Genomic DNA, 20952 nt, shown 5'->3' with positions numbered 1-20952 from the left:
CCTGTGATTGATGTACTTTTATATTTTATATGAGCTTTTCACCCCATTCATCAGCTTCTAATGTGTTAGTCTGTTGTGTTTAAAGTACAGTGGCATGTGAATTGCTCTTGGCACCTATACAGAGGTGTTAATGAGCATTTATAAATTGTGATTAAATGTTGTGAAGGAAACTAGTTTTAGAAATACATAGGTATGACGTCCAACCCTTGGGTTTATATTTGAATCAGTGGTGGAGATAGGATATATATAAATAAATGTATATTTATATGCATGTATGTGTGTGCATACACACAACATTGATTGATTGTTTAAGGGGGTAGGCCTGCATGTGTTGTGCGTAGTATGTATGTGGAGGTCAGAGGATAACTTGTGGAAGTCAATTTTTCCTAACATGTGGGTCTCATGGATTGACCTCAGGTCATCAGGCTTGGCGCCAAGTGCCTTCATTGGTTGAGCCATTTTGCTGGCCCAAAGGACTATATTTTCATGTTTAATAAGATGGCAGCAGGAAGAAGAAGAAAAAGAAAATAGGTGGGCATCTCTAACCAGCAAGAAATTGTAACCCCCCCACCCCCGAGATTACTTGAATGATTTTTTTTCTCTCTCTCTCACTGTTGGGAGTATTTGTTAAGTCTGTCTTTCCTTTGGTGCTAGGGGAAATCATTCAGTTGGTAAAATACAAACATGAGGACCTGAGTTCAATCACTAGAACCCACATAAAAATGCTGGTACTTGTTGCTCAGTTTGTCTATGCTACTTGGTGAACACCAGCCCAAGGAGAAACCCCGTTAAACAAACAAAAAAAACCCAAAACCAAAATGGCTGATCATCTGGGTGTGGTGGAGCACACTTGTAATCCCAGCACTCTGCAGGTGGATCTCTGAGTTTGAGGCCAGCCTGGTCTACAAAGCCTGTCCAAGACAGTCAAGGTTACACAGAGAAACCCTGTCTCTAAAAACAATAGCCAAAAAAAAAAAAAAAAAAAAAAAAAAAAAAAAAAAAAAAAAAAAAAAAGCTGATGGCAGCTGCAGAGACACCCGAGACTGTCCCACACGTTTATACACAGTGCATGCGTACTTAGACACATTTACAGACCCTCACAGATTCCATATCTTAATTTCACAAACAATTATGGGGAGGGGTTGCTGAAGAGATGGCTCAGTAGTTAAGAACACTTGTTCTTGCAAAGGATCTGGATTCCATTCTGTCACCCACATTGTGACTCACAACTGTCTCTTCTGCCATCCATGGGCACCAGGCACATACATGGTGCAAGGGCATACCCATGAGCAAAACACTTAAAGGGAAAGTTGATGGAGTACAGTAAATTCTTGGTGCATTTGTAATTGATAGTTTGTAAGAAGAGTAAGAGAAGCTAAAGTAATGAGCTCGAGCACTTGTGGAAATCAGAGATCAACCTTCAGTATAAGTCCTTGCTTTCTAACTTGTTTTGTGAGACATGGTTTCTCTTGTTTACGGCTTAGTGTATCATGTAGGCTGCACATTTCTCCCACCTCCTGCTGGGGCACTCTGGGATTACTGGCATTATCACTGGCACCTGACTTTTATGTGGTTCTGGGGATCTGAGCTCAGGTCATCAGGCTTGTATTGAAAGTACCCTCTGAGCCATGTTCCTAGCAAGTGTAATTATATTTTTAAACAAATTGCCGTGGTTGTAAGAGCTGATATTTTCATTGTAAAAGTATAAGTTGAAACTCTTGAGTAGTAAGTAGGCTAACTGTGCTGCCATGGCTGCTGAAAACAGATCACTGTGATCATTGTCCAGCTTCTTATGCTCACATATTCTGAGTGGACGAGAGCTGTGCTGCTTGGTACTTATGTCTCGAGTTACTGCAGTTCTAAGTTTAGGTAACAAACCATTCTTGAGAATGATTTAGAATAGTGTTCTTTGTATTGGAATTGTTCTTACATATAGTGCGTGTATGTAACATACCAAAAGTATGTTTGAACATACCAAAAGTGGTATGAACATACCAAAGCAAGCTTTTACAAACTATACTTAATGTACCACATGGGACTATTTCGTATAGCACCCCTTCTTGCTAGAGGCAGGGGAATCTCTGAGGTTGAGGTGAGCCTGGTCTGTAGAGTTAAGTTCCAGGACAGCCAGGGCTACACTTGAGAAACCCTGTCTCTAAAAAGAAAAAAAAAAAAAAAAAAAAAAGGCAGGGTGAAGGGAGAAAAATATACTGGTCACTGTTCTATTTTGGACTCTGAAAAAAATGGTACTTAAGACAAACAACCAGGTCCAGACACTTAGCAAATGGACCCTTGTAATTAATGCTCTGAGCAAGGTGCCATTTTTCTTTTTAGAGGTTTTCAGCCATAGCACTAATACTAGTGCTTTTCTTTGAATGGCTGAACTTGTTGCTACTTGAGAGGAAGAAAGTATGTATATAAACAGAAATCATTAAAAAGAATTGTCTTTAATTTCTTTGTAGGTCAGCTTATAACAATAAAAATAATTCTTTAATTTCTTTGTAGGTCAACGTATAATTTGAAATATTAAAAGTGGATACAAAACTATTTCCGCAATGCAGACAATTAAGTGTGTTGTTGTTGGTGATGGTGCTGTTGGTAAAACATGTCTCCTGATATCCTACACAACAAACAAATTTCCATCGGAATATGTACCAACTGTAAGTATAAAGCCTTTTTGATAGTAAAAGAGATTGTAATGTGTTGTCCATTGAAAAGAACTTTTCCTGTGTGCACCAAAATATTTTTGTCTGTCTTTTCCCCTTTATAAAACTAAATTTCCTTGCCTTTATTACTTTGTGGGGTACGTGTTACATGTGTTTACCTGCCTTGGTGCATGTTTGGAGGGCAGAGGACAACTTTCCATCTGTGGAGTCTCTTTCCATCCTGTGGGCTCTGATTAAACTTAGGGCGTCATGTTTGGCAGCAAACAAATGCCTTCACCATGTCAGTTATCGCACCAGCCCATTGTCTGGTATTTTTAAAGGTTTATGACTTTTCATGCGTAATTTACCTACACTTTAAAGTAAAACAGCAGAGGGTGGAGCGATGGCCCCACAATTAAAAGCACTGGCTGCTCTTCAGGGGACTCAGATTCAATTCCCAGCGCCCACATGGCGGTTTATAGCCACCAGTAATCCAGTGTCCTCTTCTGACCTCTGATGGCACCAGGCATGTGTGTGGTGCACAGACATACATGCAGGCAAAACCCCCATACACATAAAATAAAATAGGGCTGGAGAAAAGGCTCAATGGTTAAGAGCACTGCCTGCTCTTAACAGAGGACCGGGGTTCAATTTGCAGCACCCACATGGCAGCTCCCAACTGCCTGTAACTCCAATTCCAAGTTTCCTGACACCCTCACACCAATGCACATAAAATAAAATTAAATAAATTATTAAAAAATAAAACAATGGTAAAAAATTTAACTAAGTGAAATAAAAGCTGAAAAATGAGTCTCGAGTCAGAAAGGGCAACACAGGATCTGTAAGAAGTACTGAAGGTTCTGAAGCATGGTGCTGTCAGTTTGCAGAAGCACACCCTATATTTGGGATGAAGTGACTGTGTGTGTGTGTTCCATTGATTAATAGAGCTTAGAGGTCTCCTGGAGTACAAATATGAGAGAAAGCAATAATGTTTCCACTTACCGTATAGAGTTGTTCTCTTAACAGTGATGAGGCTTCATTTCACACAGATTCCTAGGGGTAGAGGGCACACCTTTTTTTCTAAGAGCATTTGAGATGTGACTGAAGTCTTGGGAGTCTTGCTATAATTGTTTTATTAACTCCTTGGAAGGGAAGAAGAGAGATAATTAAATTATAATTAAATGATAATTAGGGGAGAGACTTGTTTGGAGTAATACTTGGGAAAGCACAGTTGGGTTACAGTGTTTATTCCGAGTTGCTTGGTCAAACTACCTAGAGTATAATTATGTTAAATGTACTTGCTCCTTTAGTGCTGGGAGGGGAATAATTTTAGGGATTATAAGGGTCTGAAGTATGCCTGATGTAGAACTAGTATCTTTTGGAACTGATCAAAAAGAGTCTGAATCTGTTACACAAAGAAACCTTGTATCACCCCCCCCCCAAAAAAAAAAAAAAAAGCCAACAGCAAAAACAAGAGTCTTAGGTTAATCTTCAGAGACAGAGGTAGGGTTATCAGGTTAATATATTGATAGTTCTATTTATTTGGAAGTGTTAGCTTCTGTGATGGCCCAGCTTGTGGTGGAATTAGGCTAAGGTAACATGAAGAAAGAAGTTTCTTTGAGGGGTAAGAATTTAAAGATGTAATTTGGTAAGAAAATACATTTTTGAGTGGTCTATTAGTGAAAAGATGTTTTGAATTTACAAGGGGCTTTATGAGATGTGACAGGGATATGTCTCAGGGTGAGATAGCCATTGGGAATTTTGTGTCTGAGTTTTTACTTGTAAACATCATTTCCAAATCTTTCATTACTTTATTAGATGTGATGTATGAAAGTTGAGCTTCTGGGTATTTTATATGTATGTACATGGTTGGGAAAGAATAGAGGTGTGATAATTTCTAAGTGGGCCTGCTTAAGTAAGCAGGCTGAAGCAAATTATATATGTATGGCATATGTAATTACATATGGCATGGAAATATAATGCATATTTATTCCCATCTGTAGACTGAGTTATTAGTTAGAGAATAGAGATTAGAGCTGAAGAATTATACAGGTCACCTTATCTTCCATGAGAGAGAAAATTCAGGTCCAACTTGAAGATGAGACTTGGAAATTTCATCAGAAGCTTCTCTGATGCCCTTTTTTTTTTTTTTTTTTGAGACTGGGTCTCACAGTGTAGCCCTGGCTTTCCTAGAACTTTTTATGTAGACCAGCGGGCCTTAAACTCCCAGAGGTCTACCGGCTGACTCTGCCTAGTGCTTTCTGATTCTGATTTTTTCTCCTTTTTTTTCTGAGGCAAGGTTTTACTATGTTGTTCATATTGGTTTCCAGGGTTGAAGTGACCTTTCTGTGTTAGCTTCCTCAGTGGCCAGGATTGATGCTACCCAACACACCTAGCAGGTTTTTTTTTTTTCCCCTTTTTCTTCTTCTTCTTCTTCTTCTTCTTCTTCTTCTTCTTCTTCTTCTTCTTCTTCTTCTTCTTCTTCTTCTTCTTCATTGCTTCTTCTTCTTCATTGCTTCTTCTTTCCCCCGCTCTTTAATTATTTAATTTTTAATTGTGTTATGTATGCTGTCCATCAGTGCAGGTGCTCACAGAGGCTAGAGGTGTTAGATTCTCCTGGAGCTGGAGTTACAGGTTGTTGTGAACTGCTTTATGTGGTTGCCGAGAGCTGAACTTAGTCCTCTGAAAGAACAGTACGAGTTCTTAACTACTGTCATCTCTCCAGCAGAGTTTCAGTTCTGAATTAAAAGGGGACTGTCTGTGAATAAATAGTTTCTTAGATACCTGATTGTACATTGTTGAAGCATATAGCACTGTCTTAAAGTTTTTAGGTTTTAGGGGGATTTTTAAAAATACTATTTTTGAGATAGTCTTATGTAACCCAGAATAGCCTCAAAGTCATTAAGTAGGTCAGAGTGACCTTGGTCTGTTCTTCTTTCTGCCTCTACTTCCTATATGCTGTGATTATGAAGTGTTTCACCAAACCCAGTTTGTTTTTTTCTTTTTCTTTTTTTTTAAAGGTTTATTTATTTGTATATATGCATGCTCTATTTGCATGTACACCTACATGCCTACATGCCAGAAAACCAGCATCGATCACATTATAGATGGTTGTGAGCCACCATGTGGTTGCTGGAAATTGAACTCAGAACCTCTGGAAGAGCAGACAGTGCTCTTAACCGCTGAGCCATCTCTCTAGGCCCCCTCTTTTTCTTTTTTTAAGCTGACTTATTTTCATTTAGCAAAGTGTTTGATTCAAAAGCTTCTCAATACTACTAGTTGTCAGAAAGAATGAGTATCACCTTTCCTTTACTGCCCAACCCCATTGCAGAGGTGTGGAAGGGTCCTCTGTAGTCAGGGTCTTGGTTTCTGTGATACCAGTTATGATTATGTGTTTGCTCATGTAATAGACTAGGGTCAAACAGACATCTCAGGACCTCGTCTCATATTTTTCCAGGAAGCATTCAGCTCATTCAAGGACATAGTTGGCAGGATTGGTTACATAAAAATAGATGGACTAAAGGAAGATGAATTACCTTCTTAGGAAAGAAATAAGTGGCTAGGAATTGTACTATCTCATCTACTAACAATGTTACATTTCTTTGTTTTTGTTTTTTTCAGGTTTTTGACAACTATGCAGTCACAGTTATGATTGGTGGAGAGCCATATACTCTTGGACTTTTTGATACTGCAGGTGAAAACTTATGTTTCAATATTTTGGTCTGTAGCTGTAACAGTTGCTATTACTGGATGTCTTTTTTGGACACATGAAATTAGTATATTAGTAATTCCCTTAGCTTTTGTTAATAGTTAGCAGGGTTGAATATAATGATGGTTGTCAGCATAGTGGCACACTCCTCTAATTCCAGCACTCAGGAGGCAAAGGCAGTCGTGTCTCTGAGTTTAAGGCCAGTCTAGTGAACATAGGGAGTTCCAGGCCAGCCAGGGCTATAGAGAGACAGTGTCTCAACACTCCTCTTTGTCTCTGTGTCTCTCTCTGTTTCTGTCTCTTTTCTCTCTGTCTCTGTCTGTCTCTCTCTTTTGACCCTGGATGGTTATTGAGGAGTTTGGAGTATCCTGGGTGGATGGTATGGAAGAAGAAACAAATACAAACAGAGACTCCTTAAGTAAACTTACATGGTTTTGGTCTGAAAAGAAACTACAGAGCATCAGATCCTTTTATAGATAGATGGTTGTGAGCTACCATATGATTGCTAGGAGTTAAACTCAGGACCTCTGTAAGAGCAGATATTACTCTTAACCTCTGAGCCATCTCTCCAGCCCTTCAACTTGTTGTTTTTTTTTAATATTTATCTTTATTTTATGTGCATTAGCGTTAAGGTGTCAGATCCCTTGGAATGGGCATTACAGACAGTTGTAAGCTGCCATGTGGGTACTGGGAATTGAACCCGGGTCCTTTGGAAGAGCAGACAGTGCTCTTAACCACTGAGTCATCTCTCTACCCCTTCAACTTGTTTTTAACACTAAGTATACATCATAAGTTTTCTCTGTGTAGTTTTTTTTTTTTTTTTTTTTTTTTTTTTTAAAAAAAAGAGGGTCTCACAGTGGTTTTGCTGTCTTGGAACTCTTTGTGTGGATCAGGCTGGCCTTGAACTCAACAGAGATCTGCTTGCTTCTGCCACTCAAGTACTGGGATTAAACGCACGTGTCACCATGCCTGGCTAGTTTTAAGCATTTTAAATCAGTTTTTTCAATAGGTTTTTTATTCTTATTTTATTTTTATTTTTTGAGGCAGTATCCTTATACTGCCTCAAGTTAGTTCAAGTTAGTCTTGAATACAAAAGCTCTCTGCCTCAGTTTCCTGACTACTGGGATTGTAGGTGTGTCCAGCTCAGAAGTTATTGAGTATAACAATAAAATTCATTTTGTTAAGTGTTAGTTTTGATGAATTTAATTGACCTCTACTTTAATTTATCTACTTCTGACTGTCATTGGGCTATTTTATTCATCTATCCATATCTGTTTGTATCTGTCCGTCCATCTACCCATCCATTTAATTTTTAATATTCTAAAATTCTGCTTGTGCTTTCACAGCTTTTTCTTGGCCTTGACAACCATGCATGGATGTCTAGTAGGTTCCTGCTTTTTCACTCCTGTAGGATTTCTTGTGAATCCTCCATGTTTGACCTATGAGAACCATCCTTGCAAGTATGACAGTGGTTCTTTTTGTTGCTAAGTACTGTCCTACTCTGAATATAGCACAATTGTTTATCCACATGCAAGCCGATGTGTTTGAGTTCCAGCTTTAAGTATTATAAATATTGGTAGTATGAGTTGCTTCTGTTTTATTTGTTGTCAGTACTATGAACACAGGTTTACAGAATTGTTGAGACCTTGCTTTCAGTTCTTTTAGCTCTATCAGCTGAGTCGCTAGATTGTGTGAAAATTCTGTTTTTAGTTATTTTTAGTAGCCTCTTCTTCAGTAGCTGATTTTTGTTCCTCCCAATAATGCATATATATATTTTAAGAGAAATGTAAGTCCTTTGCCTTTTTTTATGAGTTGGATTTGTTTGTAATTTTATTATTAGGAGTTTTCTAGATGTTAATCTCTCTCGTCCAGATCATGAGACAGGGTCTCACTATATAGCCCTGGCTGTCCTAGAATTCACTATGTAGACCAAGCTGGCCTTGAACTCACAGGGATCCATCCACCTGCCTCTGCCTTCTGAACGCTGTGATTAAAGGTGTGCACCACCGTGCAGGCCAGATCATGGTTTTCAGGCTATTTCTCCCATTCTCTGGAGTGCTGAATTTTTTTCCATATTTTATTTTATGTGTATGGGTATTTGCCTACATGTATGTCTTTGCGCCACCTGCATGCAGTGCCTGTGGAGGCCAAATAGAGGGTGTGGCATATTCTGGGACTGGAGTTACAGATGGTTGTGAGTGGCCATGTGGGTGCTGGGCACCAAATCCTGATCCCCCAGAAAAGCTGTCAGTACTCTTGACTACTGAGCCATCTTGCCACCTCCTGGATTGTCTTTTTACTGTAGTGATACAGTTCTTTTGAGGGATGAGTTTGGGATTGAGCCTAGGGCCTGATATAAATGAGGTAAGCACTTGCCAATAAATTAAACTCTTCCGATATTCCCTTTAAAAATATATATTTTTTCTGTGTATGGATATTTTGCTTGCATATATGTCAACTGTACCACATATGTGCAGTGCCTGTGGAGGCCACAAGAAGGCATTGGATCCCTTGGACTTGGAGTTATTGGCAGTTGTGAACCTCTATGTCGGTACTGGGAATTAATCTGGAAGTTCAGCCAATGTTCTTAACTACTGAGCCTTCTCCAGCTCCCTGATACTGGCTTTTGATGCATAAAAATGTTTTATTTTCATGAAGTCTACTCTGTCTACTTTATCTCTGGTTCTTGAACATCGGTGTCATTACTATCTTCTTCCCCCAATCACCGTCAGGCTTAGTGCTGTGAAAGTCTGCTCTAGGTTTTCAGGGTTAGGTTTGATCCATTTTGAGTTAATTTTTCTGTGTAATAGCAGGTAAGGGCCCAACTTCACTCTTTCTGTGAGTACACAGTTTTTCCAGCACTTTTCATTTATTATATGATCTTTGTCAAAATTATTTTGTATGATTTGTTTCTGGCTTTTCCCATGATCTGCTTGTTTTTAAGTCAGCATTACATTGTTTTGCTCACTGTAGCCTTTTTAGTAAAGTTTTAAAAAATTCGATTTATTCATTTTATTGTATTTGTGGGTATTTTGCCTGCATAAATGTATATACACCACATGACTACTTAGTGCCCCTAGAGGTCAGAAACTGGCATCGGATCTCCTGGAATTGGGAGGTTCGTATGGTTGTCAATTACTGTGTGGGTGCTAGGAATTGAACACAAGTCTTCTCCAAGAGCCATGGGTGCTCTTAACTGCTGAGACACATTTCCCCAGCTCGTTTTATTATTTGAAGTAACAAAATAGGGTATTGTAGCATTGACTATGAAGGTTGCTGTGGGTGGAATTGACATCTTACCAGCATTTATTTATTTATTTTTGATATCTTAAGTCATCCAGCATTTTAGCATAGGATGTCTTTTCATTTCTTAGGGCTTCTTTACTTTTGGCAGTTTTTGCTGTTTTTTTGAGTCTTTCATCTTCCTGGTTAATTCCTAAGTAGTTTATTCTTTTCATACATCTATTAATTCTTGCCAAGTTCATTTTTTTCTAAGCCTTTCTAGTGTTAGAGATACTGGCTTTAACATGTACCTGTGGACCAAGCATAAGACCTAGTTTGGTAGTTATTCTGGAGAGTGGATGTCTTCAGTAGAGTATTTTGTTAGGTGGTTTCACTGTGATTGTTATATAGGCAAAGTAGATTTGATGTTTTTTTTTTTTTAAACTAATAGTTTATTGTTACTACATTATTTTAAGTTACTAATAAAGAACTGAAAACTGGAGAGAAAAGCAAATTATATGTCATTTTCCTTTCTGTTAAGTTATTGACATATAAGTAAATTAGCTTAGATAGTATTGTCCAAACAATAAGGCATCCCTTTGATTAGGTAAATTGCATTATCATTAATGGCTAGTGTGCGAAGAGCTGCACACTTGAAGTGTTGACAGAGCTGTAATTTTTTTTTTCTCCCCCTTTCTTCTTACTATGTAGTTTCAGCTGTCTTGGAGCTTGCTTTGGTAGACTAGGCTGTTCTCAAACTTGTGGTGACCCTCCTGCTTCTGCCTTCTGAGTGCTGGGTTTATAGGCATGCCTCACAACCTCCCTATTTTTTTCCTTTGTAATTACCCTTATCTATGTTTGTCTATCTGTCTGTCTATCTGGAAGCACATGCCACAGCATGTGTATGTGGAGGTCAAGAGGGTAAACTTGGGGGAGTTGGTTTTCTACTTTTACCATCTCTTTCCTGGGGAGGAACTCAGGTTGTTAGGCCTGGTAGCCACCATCTTTACACACTGAGTGATCATGCTAGCTCCATCATGCTCATCTTTGACCTTTTATTTTTTATTTACTTACTTTTTTGGTCTTATATAGCTCAAATTCGCCCCACAGTCAACCTTCCTGCCTCTATCTTCCTAGTGCTGAAATTATAAGCTTGTACCAGCAATACCTGATTTTTATGTGGTATGGAGATTGAGCCCAGGTTTCTGTGGATGCTAGGTAATCACTCTACATACTAGAGAGCTATAGCCCTTGACCTGTGATTTGTATTCATTTACTTAGACATGTGATTTTTTTAATGAATTATTTATTTTATGTACATTGTTCTTCCTGCTTATATGTGTGTGTGAGGGTGTCAGATCCTCCTGGAGCTAGAGTTTCAGTTAGAGCTGCCATGTGGGTTCTGGGACTTGAACCCAGGTCCTTTGGAAGAGCAGCCAGTGCTCTTAACCACTGAGCCATCTCTTCAGCCCCTAGACCTGTGATATTAATGCTGTGAAGATAACAAATTTTAGTTGTTGACCTCTCTAACTTTTTCTTTAGGGCAAGAGGATTATGACAGACTACGACCGCTGAGTTATCCACAAACAGATGTTTTTCTAGTGTGTTTTTCAGTGGTCTCTCCATCCTCATTTGAAAATGTGAAAGAAAAGGTGAGTTAGACTTTTCCCCCTTGAAACCTACACAGCAGTCTGTTGCCCTATCACAGTTCAGAGGCTTGTGGATTAACAAAAACATTTTAAACCTTGCTTTTAGTGGGTTCCTGAGATAACTCACCACTGTCCAAAGACTCCTTTCTTGCTTGTTGGGACCCAAATTGATCTCAGAGATGACCCCTCTACTATTGAGAAACTTGCCAAGAACAAACAGAAGCCTATCACTCCAGAGACTGCTGAAAAGCTGGCGCGGGATCTGAAGGCTGTCAAGTATGTGGAGTGCTCCGCCCTCACACAGGTAAGGGCTCTGGATGCATGTCTCTGTAGTTGATTGTTTTAGGACACAGAGGGTTTTTTTTTTTTTTTAATTTATTTTTTTAATTCTTTCTTTTTCCCTTAAAAACTGAAAAAAAAGTATTTTATTTATGTGAAAGTATTTTATGTCTGTGAATGTATACTGTATGAGTACAGTTCTGCTGAATGTATAAGCTGACAACATGACGATTCCAAAGTATGGTTGAGAGAAAGTTTCTATTGTAGATATGAGGAGGGTACAGCCAGAGGCATCTGGAAGAATCCAGAGCAGAGAAAGAAAATAGTAGACAGAACTTGGCCAGCAGACTCAACTTAGTCAGGGGGCTGTTGTGAGAGAAGAAGAGAAAGTGGGCCGAGAGAGCTGACATAAAACTAAAATAATAGAAATAGAAGGGAATGAGAAGGTGGGGCTGGGGGAGAGAAGTTTCTGAGTTGGGGAAATTTAGAGAAAGAGTGTAGTGAGGAAGAGCTAGAATGTTAAAATGTGTAACCAGTACTTGTGATACTGAGGGAGTGGGGGGGGGGGTGGTATGCTGACAGGCATCATGGGTAGCCATTTGTCCCTTCTGCCAGTGATAAGTAAATGCCTTTCTGAGGAATGAGGGCGTCTGTGGAACTGTCAGAATTTGGGCCTGACATTCCAGCCTTTTGTTTATGATAAGGGCAGTGTAATCTCTTTTATGTAACTGCTTCTTAGCTGAAATTAGGACATTGTTGTCGGGGCTCAGGAAGGCTGAAATGCCTGTTTAAGGTTTTGGGTTGTGGGGAGGCTAGATTTGAGTGCTTTGAGCAATCTGGAATGCTGGTCCAAAGCTAGGGCTCAAGTTGGAAATTGTGTTGAAGTGTTTAGTTTACATTAGCTTTCAGCAAGGACAGGGCTTGCTGTTTCTGAAGTACCACCTGAGCCTGGCATGTTTGGAGCAGTTGCATTCTGCAGTTGATTGAAAATCTGTGGGAACAGGTACAGACTAAAACCAGAATATAAAGATGAGGGGCTTAGGGGAAAATCTTTATCTTGGGTATACACTTGAAACTTGGAGGCCTGTGTTTCTGGTAGGTGGGAACAGGGATGATGGTGGTGGAAGAAGCCCCAAGACCAAGGGCAGAGCCCACCCTCAAGGATAGGCAGTAGGCAGGAAAGCTTAATTTTTTGATTGACAGGACTGCTTATCTGGAGGTCTGTTTGGCCTGTGACTGCTGGATCTAAGTCTTGACTCTCTAAAGCTTATATGAATTTTTTAAAGTTTACAAAAAGGTAAAAGTTTTAGATAAATTGGCATTTTTGCTATTTGTACTCTGCACTGAAATCATCATTGTAGAAAAAGTAGTTAACAAGTGTTTAAAAGCCAAAGATGTTTTCAGCATGAGAAACTTTTTTTTTTTTTCCTTTTTTTTTCTTTGGGACAGGGTTTCTGTGTGTAGCACTGGCTGTCCTAGACTCTCTTCATAGACCAGACTGCCCTCGAACTCACAGAGATCTGCTTGCCTCTGTCTCCCAAGTGCTGGGATTAAAGGTGTGTGCCACCACTGCCCAGCAGTGAGAAATACTTTTATGTTTATATTTAGAAAATAGCCAAAAGAAGTGAAAACCTTTTCTTTTTGGTCTTGGCTGTCCTGTACTTGCTTTGTAGACCAGGCTGGGCTTGAATTCACAAAGATCTGCCTACCTCTGTCTCTCTGAGTGCCGGATTCCAGGCATGTGCCCACGTGCTCAGCTTGAAGTTAAAAATTGTGAGCCTGTGACTAATAGTAGTAGTCAGCGCTTGTTTTCTTAGTGGGTGTTGGGAATTGAACCCTGATCCTCTGGAAGAGCAGTCACTGCTCTTAACATCTGGGCCATCTTCATAGTAGTCAGCGCTTTACCAGGGATAGATAAATAGGTTATCAGAACTCCATCGATTAATTTTACAACTTTGAATTTTTGAAGTCTTAATATAAAAATAACACAGTAATAACATAGAAATTTGAAACATTTCTCATTTTTCACATACGTTAGATCACTTCCTTAGACTTTTACAACTTGCAAATCACTTTTTTAGACTGTCATAACTTAGTTAAGCATTAACATCCTTGGACCTTTTTAACTTCCACTTACACACTTTAAATTGCTTTCTTAGATCCTCATGAATTACACAATCTTTCGTATCCTCAGACCTTTACATTTGTACTTAATTGGAGTTCCAGCAGTTGTGAGCTACCTGTAGTGGGTGCTGGGAATGTAACTCTCCAGTTTTCTGGAGAGAAGCAAACACTATTAGCCACTGAGCCCTCTCTCCAGCCCTCTTTTTCTTTTCTGAGACAGTGATTTGCTACATAGCCCATGCTGAACTTGTTCTTGTTTTGTAGCGCAGAGTAGTGTGGAGTTTGTAGCAATTCTGCTTCAAACTGAGTTACACGATTGTAGCCCCAAGCCTGCTTTACAGAGGTATATTCAGCAGTAATGCTCAGGAAGAACATGTCTGGCTTCATTATGTTTTGTGAGAGGACTGTGTTTATGGAGAGCCTTGTTAGTCTCTTAAAAGTCTGGCATTTCTTTTTTTTTTTAAGATTTATTTTTTTTTAATGTATATAAGTGTTCTATCTGCATTTACACCTGCCAGAAGACAGAATCAGTTCACATTATAGATGGTTGTGAGCCACCATGTGGTTGCTGGGAATTGAACTCATGACCTTTGGAAGAGCAGACAGTGCTCTTAACCACCGAGCCATCTCTCCAGCTCAAAGTCTGGCATTTCTTACCTCTCATGTTGTACTTTTGGCAAATGGTTTGGAGTGGGCAAGATGGTGTTAGTAAACCTTCAGGTGAGGTCCAAATAAGAGCAGACTTACAAGCGAGCAGGCTATCCTCCCTCCCTCCCTCCCTCTCTCCCTCCCTCCCTCCCTCCTTCCCTCCCTCCTTCCCTCCTTCCCTCCTTCCTTCCTTCTTTTTTCCTTTCTTCCCTCATTCCCTCCTTCCTGTCTTCCTTTCTCCCCCCCCCCCTTTTTTTTTGATCTTTAGATACTTAAATTTTTTTCTCTAGTAGTTCTGACAAATAACATACAATTCCTAGGGTAATTGAACTGGGACAGAGAGTTAAGCATAATATTTGAGGCTTTTGAGTCAAAGAAGGAGCCTACTTTGTGGGTTAATTTTGCCATAGTCCTTAGTCATATGTTAAATATTATCTCCAATCCTGTGTTTCCAAGGGTATTATTTCCCTTATAGATTTTTTTCTGTGGCTATTTTTGAGTGATGTATTTAGAAGTCCTTGGAGCTGAGTTCAGGGAGCAGTGAGAGTTAACATGCTTGTGCATTTTAGTCTTCTGTAGCTTAATAGCATTGTGTTTTAGTTCCTTTTTGCTCTAGCAAAATACCCTGACAAAAGCAACTTAAAGGAGAAAGGTTTATTCTGGCTCACAATTTAAAGTACAGTCCATCATGTGCAGAGATCAGGTAGAAGGAGCTTAAGCCACTGCTCACATTGCAGCCAGGCAAGAAACAACAAATAAACGCATGCTAGTGCTTAGCTCACTTTATCTTTGTCCAGTCCCAAGTCCTCTGCCCAGTGAATGGTCCCCTTACAATTAAGATGGGTCTTCCCACATCAGTCATTATAATCAAGTTCATTCCTCATAAGCATACCCAGAGGCCAATTGCCAGATGTGTCTGGTTTTTGTCAAGGTGATAGTTAATATTATTCACCAAAAATCTCCCATTCCTTGTTTTGAATGTGGTTCTAGGAACAAAGGAAAGAACTTTGGAAATGATTAGCATTGGATTCACTGATCTACATGCATAATGAAAATAGATTAATGTATTAAATATAGTTTTTAATACTGTTGGGTTCTTGATCAAATGTATGTCAATAATATATGTATAATTATGCATAGTTAGATTTTCATGAGGGATTTAGTGTATGAAGGACCAGATGCATAATTAAAGCTCCCAGCCTTTTCTTGGTTGTATACATAAAGCTTTTGTGCTTAACTAGATTCTGCAGGATAACTTTAAGGCTTTTTTTTTTTTTTAGAGACAGGTTTTCTCTGTGTAGCCTTGGCTGTCTGGACTTGGTTTAGACCAGGCTGGCCTCAAACTCACAAGAGATCTGCCTGGCTCTGCCTCCCTGAGCGCTGGATTACAGATGTGTCCCACCATGTCCGACAAAGCGTAATTTTTTAGTTCTATATTCCCCTAGCCCAGCTTAGCAGTTGATCTCATTGTAGAAGCAAATATTTAAAACTTCACAAGAGCTGGGCAGAACCCAACAGCATGTATCTGAGGCATGTTCTCTGTTCTTAGATATGGGATGCTTTGGAGAAATAGTGGGCCATGTGGACCCAGTTTTAGGTCACTGGTGAAGCTTGTTTTAGACAATTAGATATTTCATGTGAGATTTCCAGAATGTGAACAGATTATTGAGTCATTTAGAACTGGAAGCATGAGGAGTTATATATAGGAGGAGCATTTTCCTTTTTAGATTCTGAAGTTAGGAGAAGTCAGAGAATTAAAAGAAAATGGGGTTTGAGGTTAAAAAGTTCTATTTGTTGATTCCTCTATAACTAAATGTTTATGTTATATAGCAAGATGGTAATGAAGCCAAGATTAGCTTTGTTTCATAAGATATGTGCTGATCTTTTCCCAAAGTAAATACACAAGAAAGGAATGTCTTTTTATTATTATTTTTAAAAAAGATTCATTTATTTATTTACTTATTTTTGAGACAGGTTTCACTCTATAGCCCCAGGCTGATGTTAAGCTCAGTATTCTCCCAAGTGCTGGGATTAAGCCTCCTAACCTGTTCCTTCTATGGGGTTTACCCTTCCTTCTAATGGTCCTCTTCCACTGTTTATAGTTTTTACAAAGTATTTCCCTCCCACCCTCTTGTTTCTTGTATTTGCCTGTGAGTGTCCATACAGATTCATGGATAGGTTGCAGAGGTAGGTACTTTAACATTAGTATAGTAGTTCTACTAGAAAAAGGATGTAAAAGAAGAAAAATGTTAAAACCTCATTTTCTGATTGTTATCTCATTTATTTTCTATCAAATGGGTTGTGTGGGTATGGTTCCTCTGGGGGTGTAGGGTGCAAGGAGGGCAATGCCTGCGGTAGTCTAGTGGCTGACACTGCTGGGGCTGTGTCTGGGAGTGGGGGACATTTTTTAAGATCAAACTGACCTAAAGAACATGTAAAACTGCTCTTGAGTGATACACCTATGGGCTCAGGGGTAGGTGATCTGTGTGGGCTCAGAGTTTCATTGCTGTGAATCACAGTGTTCTTGGAGTTTCTGGCGGAGCTGTAAGTGTATTTCTAGTCTAGTCCCTGTAGATGTGAGGGTGTTCTGTTTTCATTCCATGCTACATGCGCTGGGCCCATCCAGGCATCTAAAATCATCGGACTGCTTGCTGACTCATTCTGACCCCGTTTTCTGTTTCCTTATGACTTGGGTGGTGGTTCCTTGCTCTAATAACATTGCCCAGTACCTGAAGTGCATGCTGTTTCTGGGGTCCATTCCTTACAGTTGCTGCTACTAAATCCTGATTAATCCCATCCTGATATGTTACTGAATCTAAAAACATATAGCATGCCTGTTAGTCGCTGTTTGTGCTCTTCAGTTATTCAGGGGCTGAATTCACAAAAGTCTGGAATTCTAATAGATTTATTTCTAAAATATGTATATCATCATCATCTATAGTAATGTTGGAGGAATCTCACCTTTCAAACACATTTATCTTGTATTTATATAGCTATTTTTTTTCCTCTTGGGATTTTTTTTTAAACCAAAATGTAATAGTAGATTTCAGTATGTGATTCTTTATAAGTTAACATACTGCATATTGCTTAATTTTTTTTGAGGTGAAATTTCTATCCAGTTATCTACCCTCTCAATACTCTCTTACTTATGAATGAGCATTCTTGTATCTCCTTTCCTTAAGCACATTGCTTCTGTGAATTCAGCTCTTAATCCAGACTGCTATTGTATCTGCTAGTCTCTCTAATCCTCTAACCTGGCTGCTATTCTCTCTCCTCCCCTCTGTCTTGTAGAGAGGTCTGAAGAATGTGTTTGATGAGGCTATCCTAGCTGCCCTCGAGCCTCCGGAAACTCAACCCAAAAGGAAGTGCTGTATATTCTAAACTGTTTTCTCCTTCCCCTCTTTGCTGCTGCTTCCTGTCCCACTACTGTAGAAAGATCATTTAAAACAAAGGAATAAAACCATCCTGTTTGAAAGCCTCTGCGTCTTTTTACTCAACACCTTAGAGCAAACTTTGTATTCATTTTTAATCATGAATGCAATATCTTAGAATATTTTTTGTGATCAGTAGTCATATTAGACTTGTTTAACTTTCTGCTGCTTGAGTTGCCTGATGCTCAGAGCTTTTGGTTTTAATTATTGCAAAAGGGAATGTGGTCTGGCATTAAGAATGATGTCTTCTTGGAGAAAATAAGAGTTTTAACACTTCTAGGTGTTAGTTCTAGATGGAGAAACTATTGCTAAACATCATTACTCTCTTACTGATTGTTAATTGTAATTGCATGACAAACTATGAAAAAGGTTGACTTGCTGGTAGAGTGTAACGGGGAAGGGAGGTTTCTGCTATGGTTTTCCTGTGTGCAGTGAAATATCTGTGTTGCTCTTGCTTTGGCTGTTTGTGCTATAGGTGGAGTGTTTGTCATTCTGGGATGGGGAAGGTATCCATGTATCTGCTTACTGCTTTATGAGTTCATTGTTACACATTATCTTCTAATCCTAGCATCCATTTAACAATTGACTTAAGGTTTGCTGATGTTGAAATGTAAAGCTACTGCCTTTATATTTTCCTGATTTTGATTCTATTGTTGTGAGGAAAACATACAATTGTGGTTATCTTTACATTTTGAAATTAAAAAATATACAATTGTTTGTATAAATGCCTGGTGAAGCTTTATTCCTGTTGCACTGACTGGCTCCAACTTCACTTTTGTATTAGGTACCCACCTCTGCTTTCTTGAATCCCCTTGACTCTGTCTAATTAGTAGGATAAAGGGAGTTCAAAGTCAATATATTTATAGCTGCCATACCCTTGCTGCCCACTCACTGCCTTTCATAAAACATGGATACCGCTGCCCAGATGTACTTTGTTTTACATGCTGCTGCTACATTTGAATGCAGAGTTGCTTCCTTTGTTCCCACGTAAAATGTTTTAGCAACACATTACACAACTCATTGAATGAGCAAATAACAGGTGCTTGTTTGCTTCTTGTGACATTATATTGGTTTGCAAAAATTATCTCAGGACCACTCAGGAATATCTGCTCATCTGTGCCAGCATTGCTGAATCTTTCCTGTGCTCTGACAAGACAGAACTGGTAGAAGCAAAATTACTAGGTTGAGTTTCAGTTTCTTTGCCCACTGTCTTTGAGGTTTGACTGTTTGAAACATGAACTCCAGCTCTGTTGTTACACTGAAAATCAGATTGCCCATTTCTTCTTTCTACCCCTTTTCAGAAAGGCCTAAAGAATGTGTTTGATGAAGCAATATTGGCTGCCCTGGAGCCTCCAGAACCCAAGAAGAGCCGCAGGTGTGTGCTGCTATGAACGCCTCTCCAGAGCCCTTTCTGCACAGCTGGTGTTGTCATCATACTAAAAGCAATGTTTAAATCAAACTAAAGATTAAAAATTAAAATTTGTTTCTGCAATAATGACAAACGCCCTGCATCTACCCACATGCACTCATGTGAGACAAGGCCTATTGGTATGGCCCCCTTGCCCTTCCAGTAATAGTTAATTTTGAATAATTGTGTATTGTCTGAAAAGTGATGAGTGTTAGTTTTTGTTTCCTTGTTTAAAACAACAACAGCAAATCCCCACAAATGTTTTGTTTTGTTTAAAAGCAAGGCATGCGTGTGATGACTGTAACAGACTAATTCCAATTGTCACAGTTGCTCCCTGCTTCCATTTTGGAGAGAAATCTGGGGCATCTTAGTGTCTTTTGTTTTTGGTTTTGTTTTTTCCCCCCAACCCTTCTCTCCTTTTGGGATGTGTGTGGGGTTGTTTCTTAGTCTTGTTTTTAAAAATTTGTTAACCAGAGGACAGCCTGTGGGGGAGGAGGACAGGTTATTTCCACATTCCACTCCCTAGGTCTAGTTTAGCAAATATGTCCCCACCTGGTGCTCTTAGGAAGGAGTATAGAAATGCCTCGTTTAATAACATACTCCTTCTTGAAAGTTGCCTTTTCTCTCCACCCTTAAGTGGATCCAGTCTTTGATGAAACTCATGACGGTGGTGGAAGCTGTCTTGCCCCTCTTTCTAGGATGCACTCTATATGTGACTGTGACTTTCAAGGGTATTTGTTTGCCATTTGCTGATACAGGGAGGGGGGGGGATAATTTCTAACTAATTTCATTTATAAATGAAAAAAAAGTATTGCACCTTTTGAAATACACCAAATGGATCGAGTTCCTAATTAAAAAAAAAAAAAAAAAAAAGAAGTTCTTTTGCCCCTGTCAGTCATTTTCTTATATGCTTAGCATAGATTTACAACTCACTGTGTAGTGTTCCTAGATTCAGCTGAAGACCTGGTACACCGGGTTCCTTAGGGGATGGTGCTGGAAGACACATGCTTACTGATGATTGCCACCTCATTTCAGGTGATGAGGTTATAGGTCTGCTTCATTCAGAAGCTATGAGCATGTGGGGTGGGGAGCATACTTTTAACCAACATGGGGACCAGTCAGGGCTGTCCCCTTTTTTTCTTTCATGCCTATGAGGAACCCTTGAACAACTGGCCGAAGCTCTCTCAAGAAAAATGGCGGGAGCCTCATGACTCTTCATAAGTGTTAATAGAGACTTTATCAGGCTATTTTGTTTGCAGGTTCCAGTTTTTAAAAATGTTTAGGTAATCTCCTTCCCTAGTCCTGATCTTGTGGATTTGTTAGTGCTGAACCATATTGCTTTCTTGTGTCTCAACTCTTTGTATATGAATTCTTTTCAGATGTATTAAACAAACAAAACCCTTCACAAGCCAGCCTGAAGATTGTTATTTTCCCTCCGCCTCTTGCTTTTCAGGTATCTAGAAGTGAGGGTGTGGCTCTTACATGACATCAATGTCTAACAAATTTTGGGATAAAATTGTAATGCTTTATTTTTGTTTTCTGGCAGTAAGCTTGAGTTGTTTACATCCATATATTTAGGTTTATGCCTTCTTTCCGAAATTTGACAGGAAGCTCTGAGTCTCCTCACCTTATATGCTGATTAGGTCAGAGTAGTTAGTATAGAAATATTTGTGAAGCTCTCAGCTCATGGAAGCAGGATTACCATTCTCCTGTAGTGCAATGGGAAAGTAAACCACTTGCCGCAGCCTGCTTGCATTGGTGGCTTTCAAATTTGATTACTCAGAGTACAGCTTGTGAAGTGAAATCTTAAAAATAGTTTTCTAGGCGTTTCTAAAAT

At 39.2% G+C, this 20952-nt stretch overlaps 1 protein-coding gene across 2 annotated transcripts in view; it reads left to right on the top strand.

Moving 5' to 3' along the window:
• The window catches only part of Cdc42 (cell division cycle 42), a 38033-nt gene extending 17510 nt beyond the window's left edge, over positions 1 to 20523 (top strand). The window contains exons 2-6 of one of the 2 annotated variants that reach the window (XM_055610937.1): positions 2506 to 2660; positions 6267 to 6339; positions 11119 to 11228; positions 11332 to 11529; positions 19009 to 20523. In XM_055610937.1, the coding sequence (XP_055466912.1) occupies positions 2556 to 2660; positions 6267 to 6339; positions 11119 to 11228; positions 11332 to 11529; positions 19009 to 19098 (576 nt within the window). In that variant the 5' untranslated portion in view covers positions 2506 to 2555 and the 3' untranslated portion in view covers positions 19099 to 20523. Of the gene's footprint in view, positions 1 to 2505; positions 2661 to 6266; positions 6340 to 11118; positions 11229 to 11331; positions 11530 to 17567; positions 18402 to 19008 lie in introns of those variants that run through there. The other variant, XM_055610938.1, reaches the window with a different exon arrangement.
• The last annotated feature ends 429 nt before the right edge of the window (positions 20524 to 20952 follow it).

The sequence above is a fragment of the Psammomys obesus genome, unplaced genomic scaffold, assembly GCF_907164565.1.
Source record: "Psammomys obesus unplaced genomic scaffold, mPsaObe1.curated_primary_1811, whole genome shotgun sequence".
NCBI lineage: Eukaryota > Metazoa > Chordata > Mammalia > Rodentia > Muridae > Psammomys > Psammomys obesus.
The sequence above is the reverse complement of the archived record's forward strand: the minus strand, read 5'-3'. Positions and strand labels throughout refer to the sequence as shown.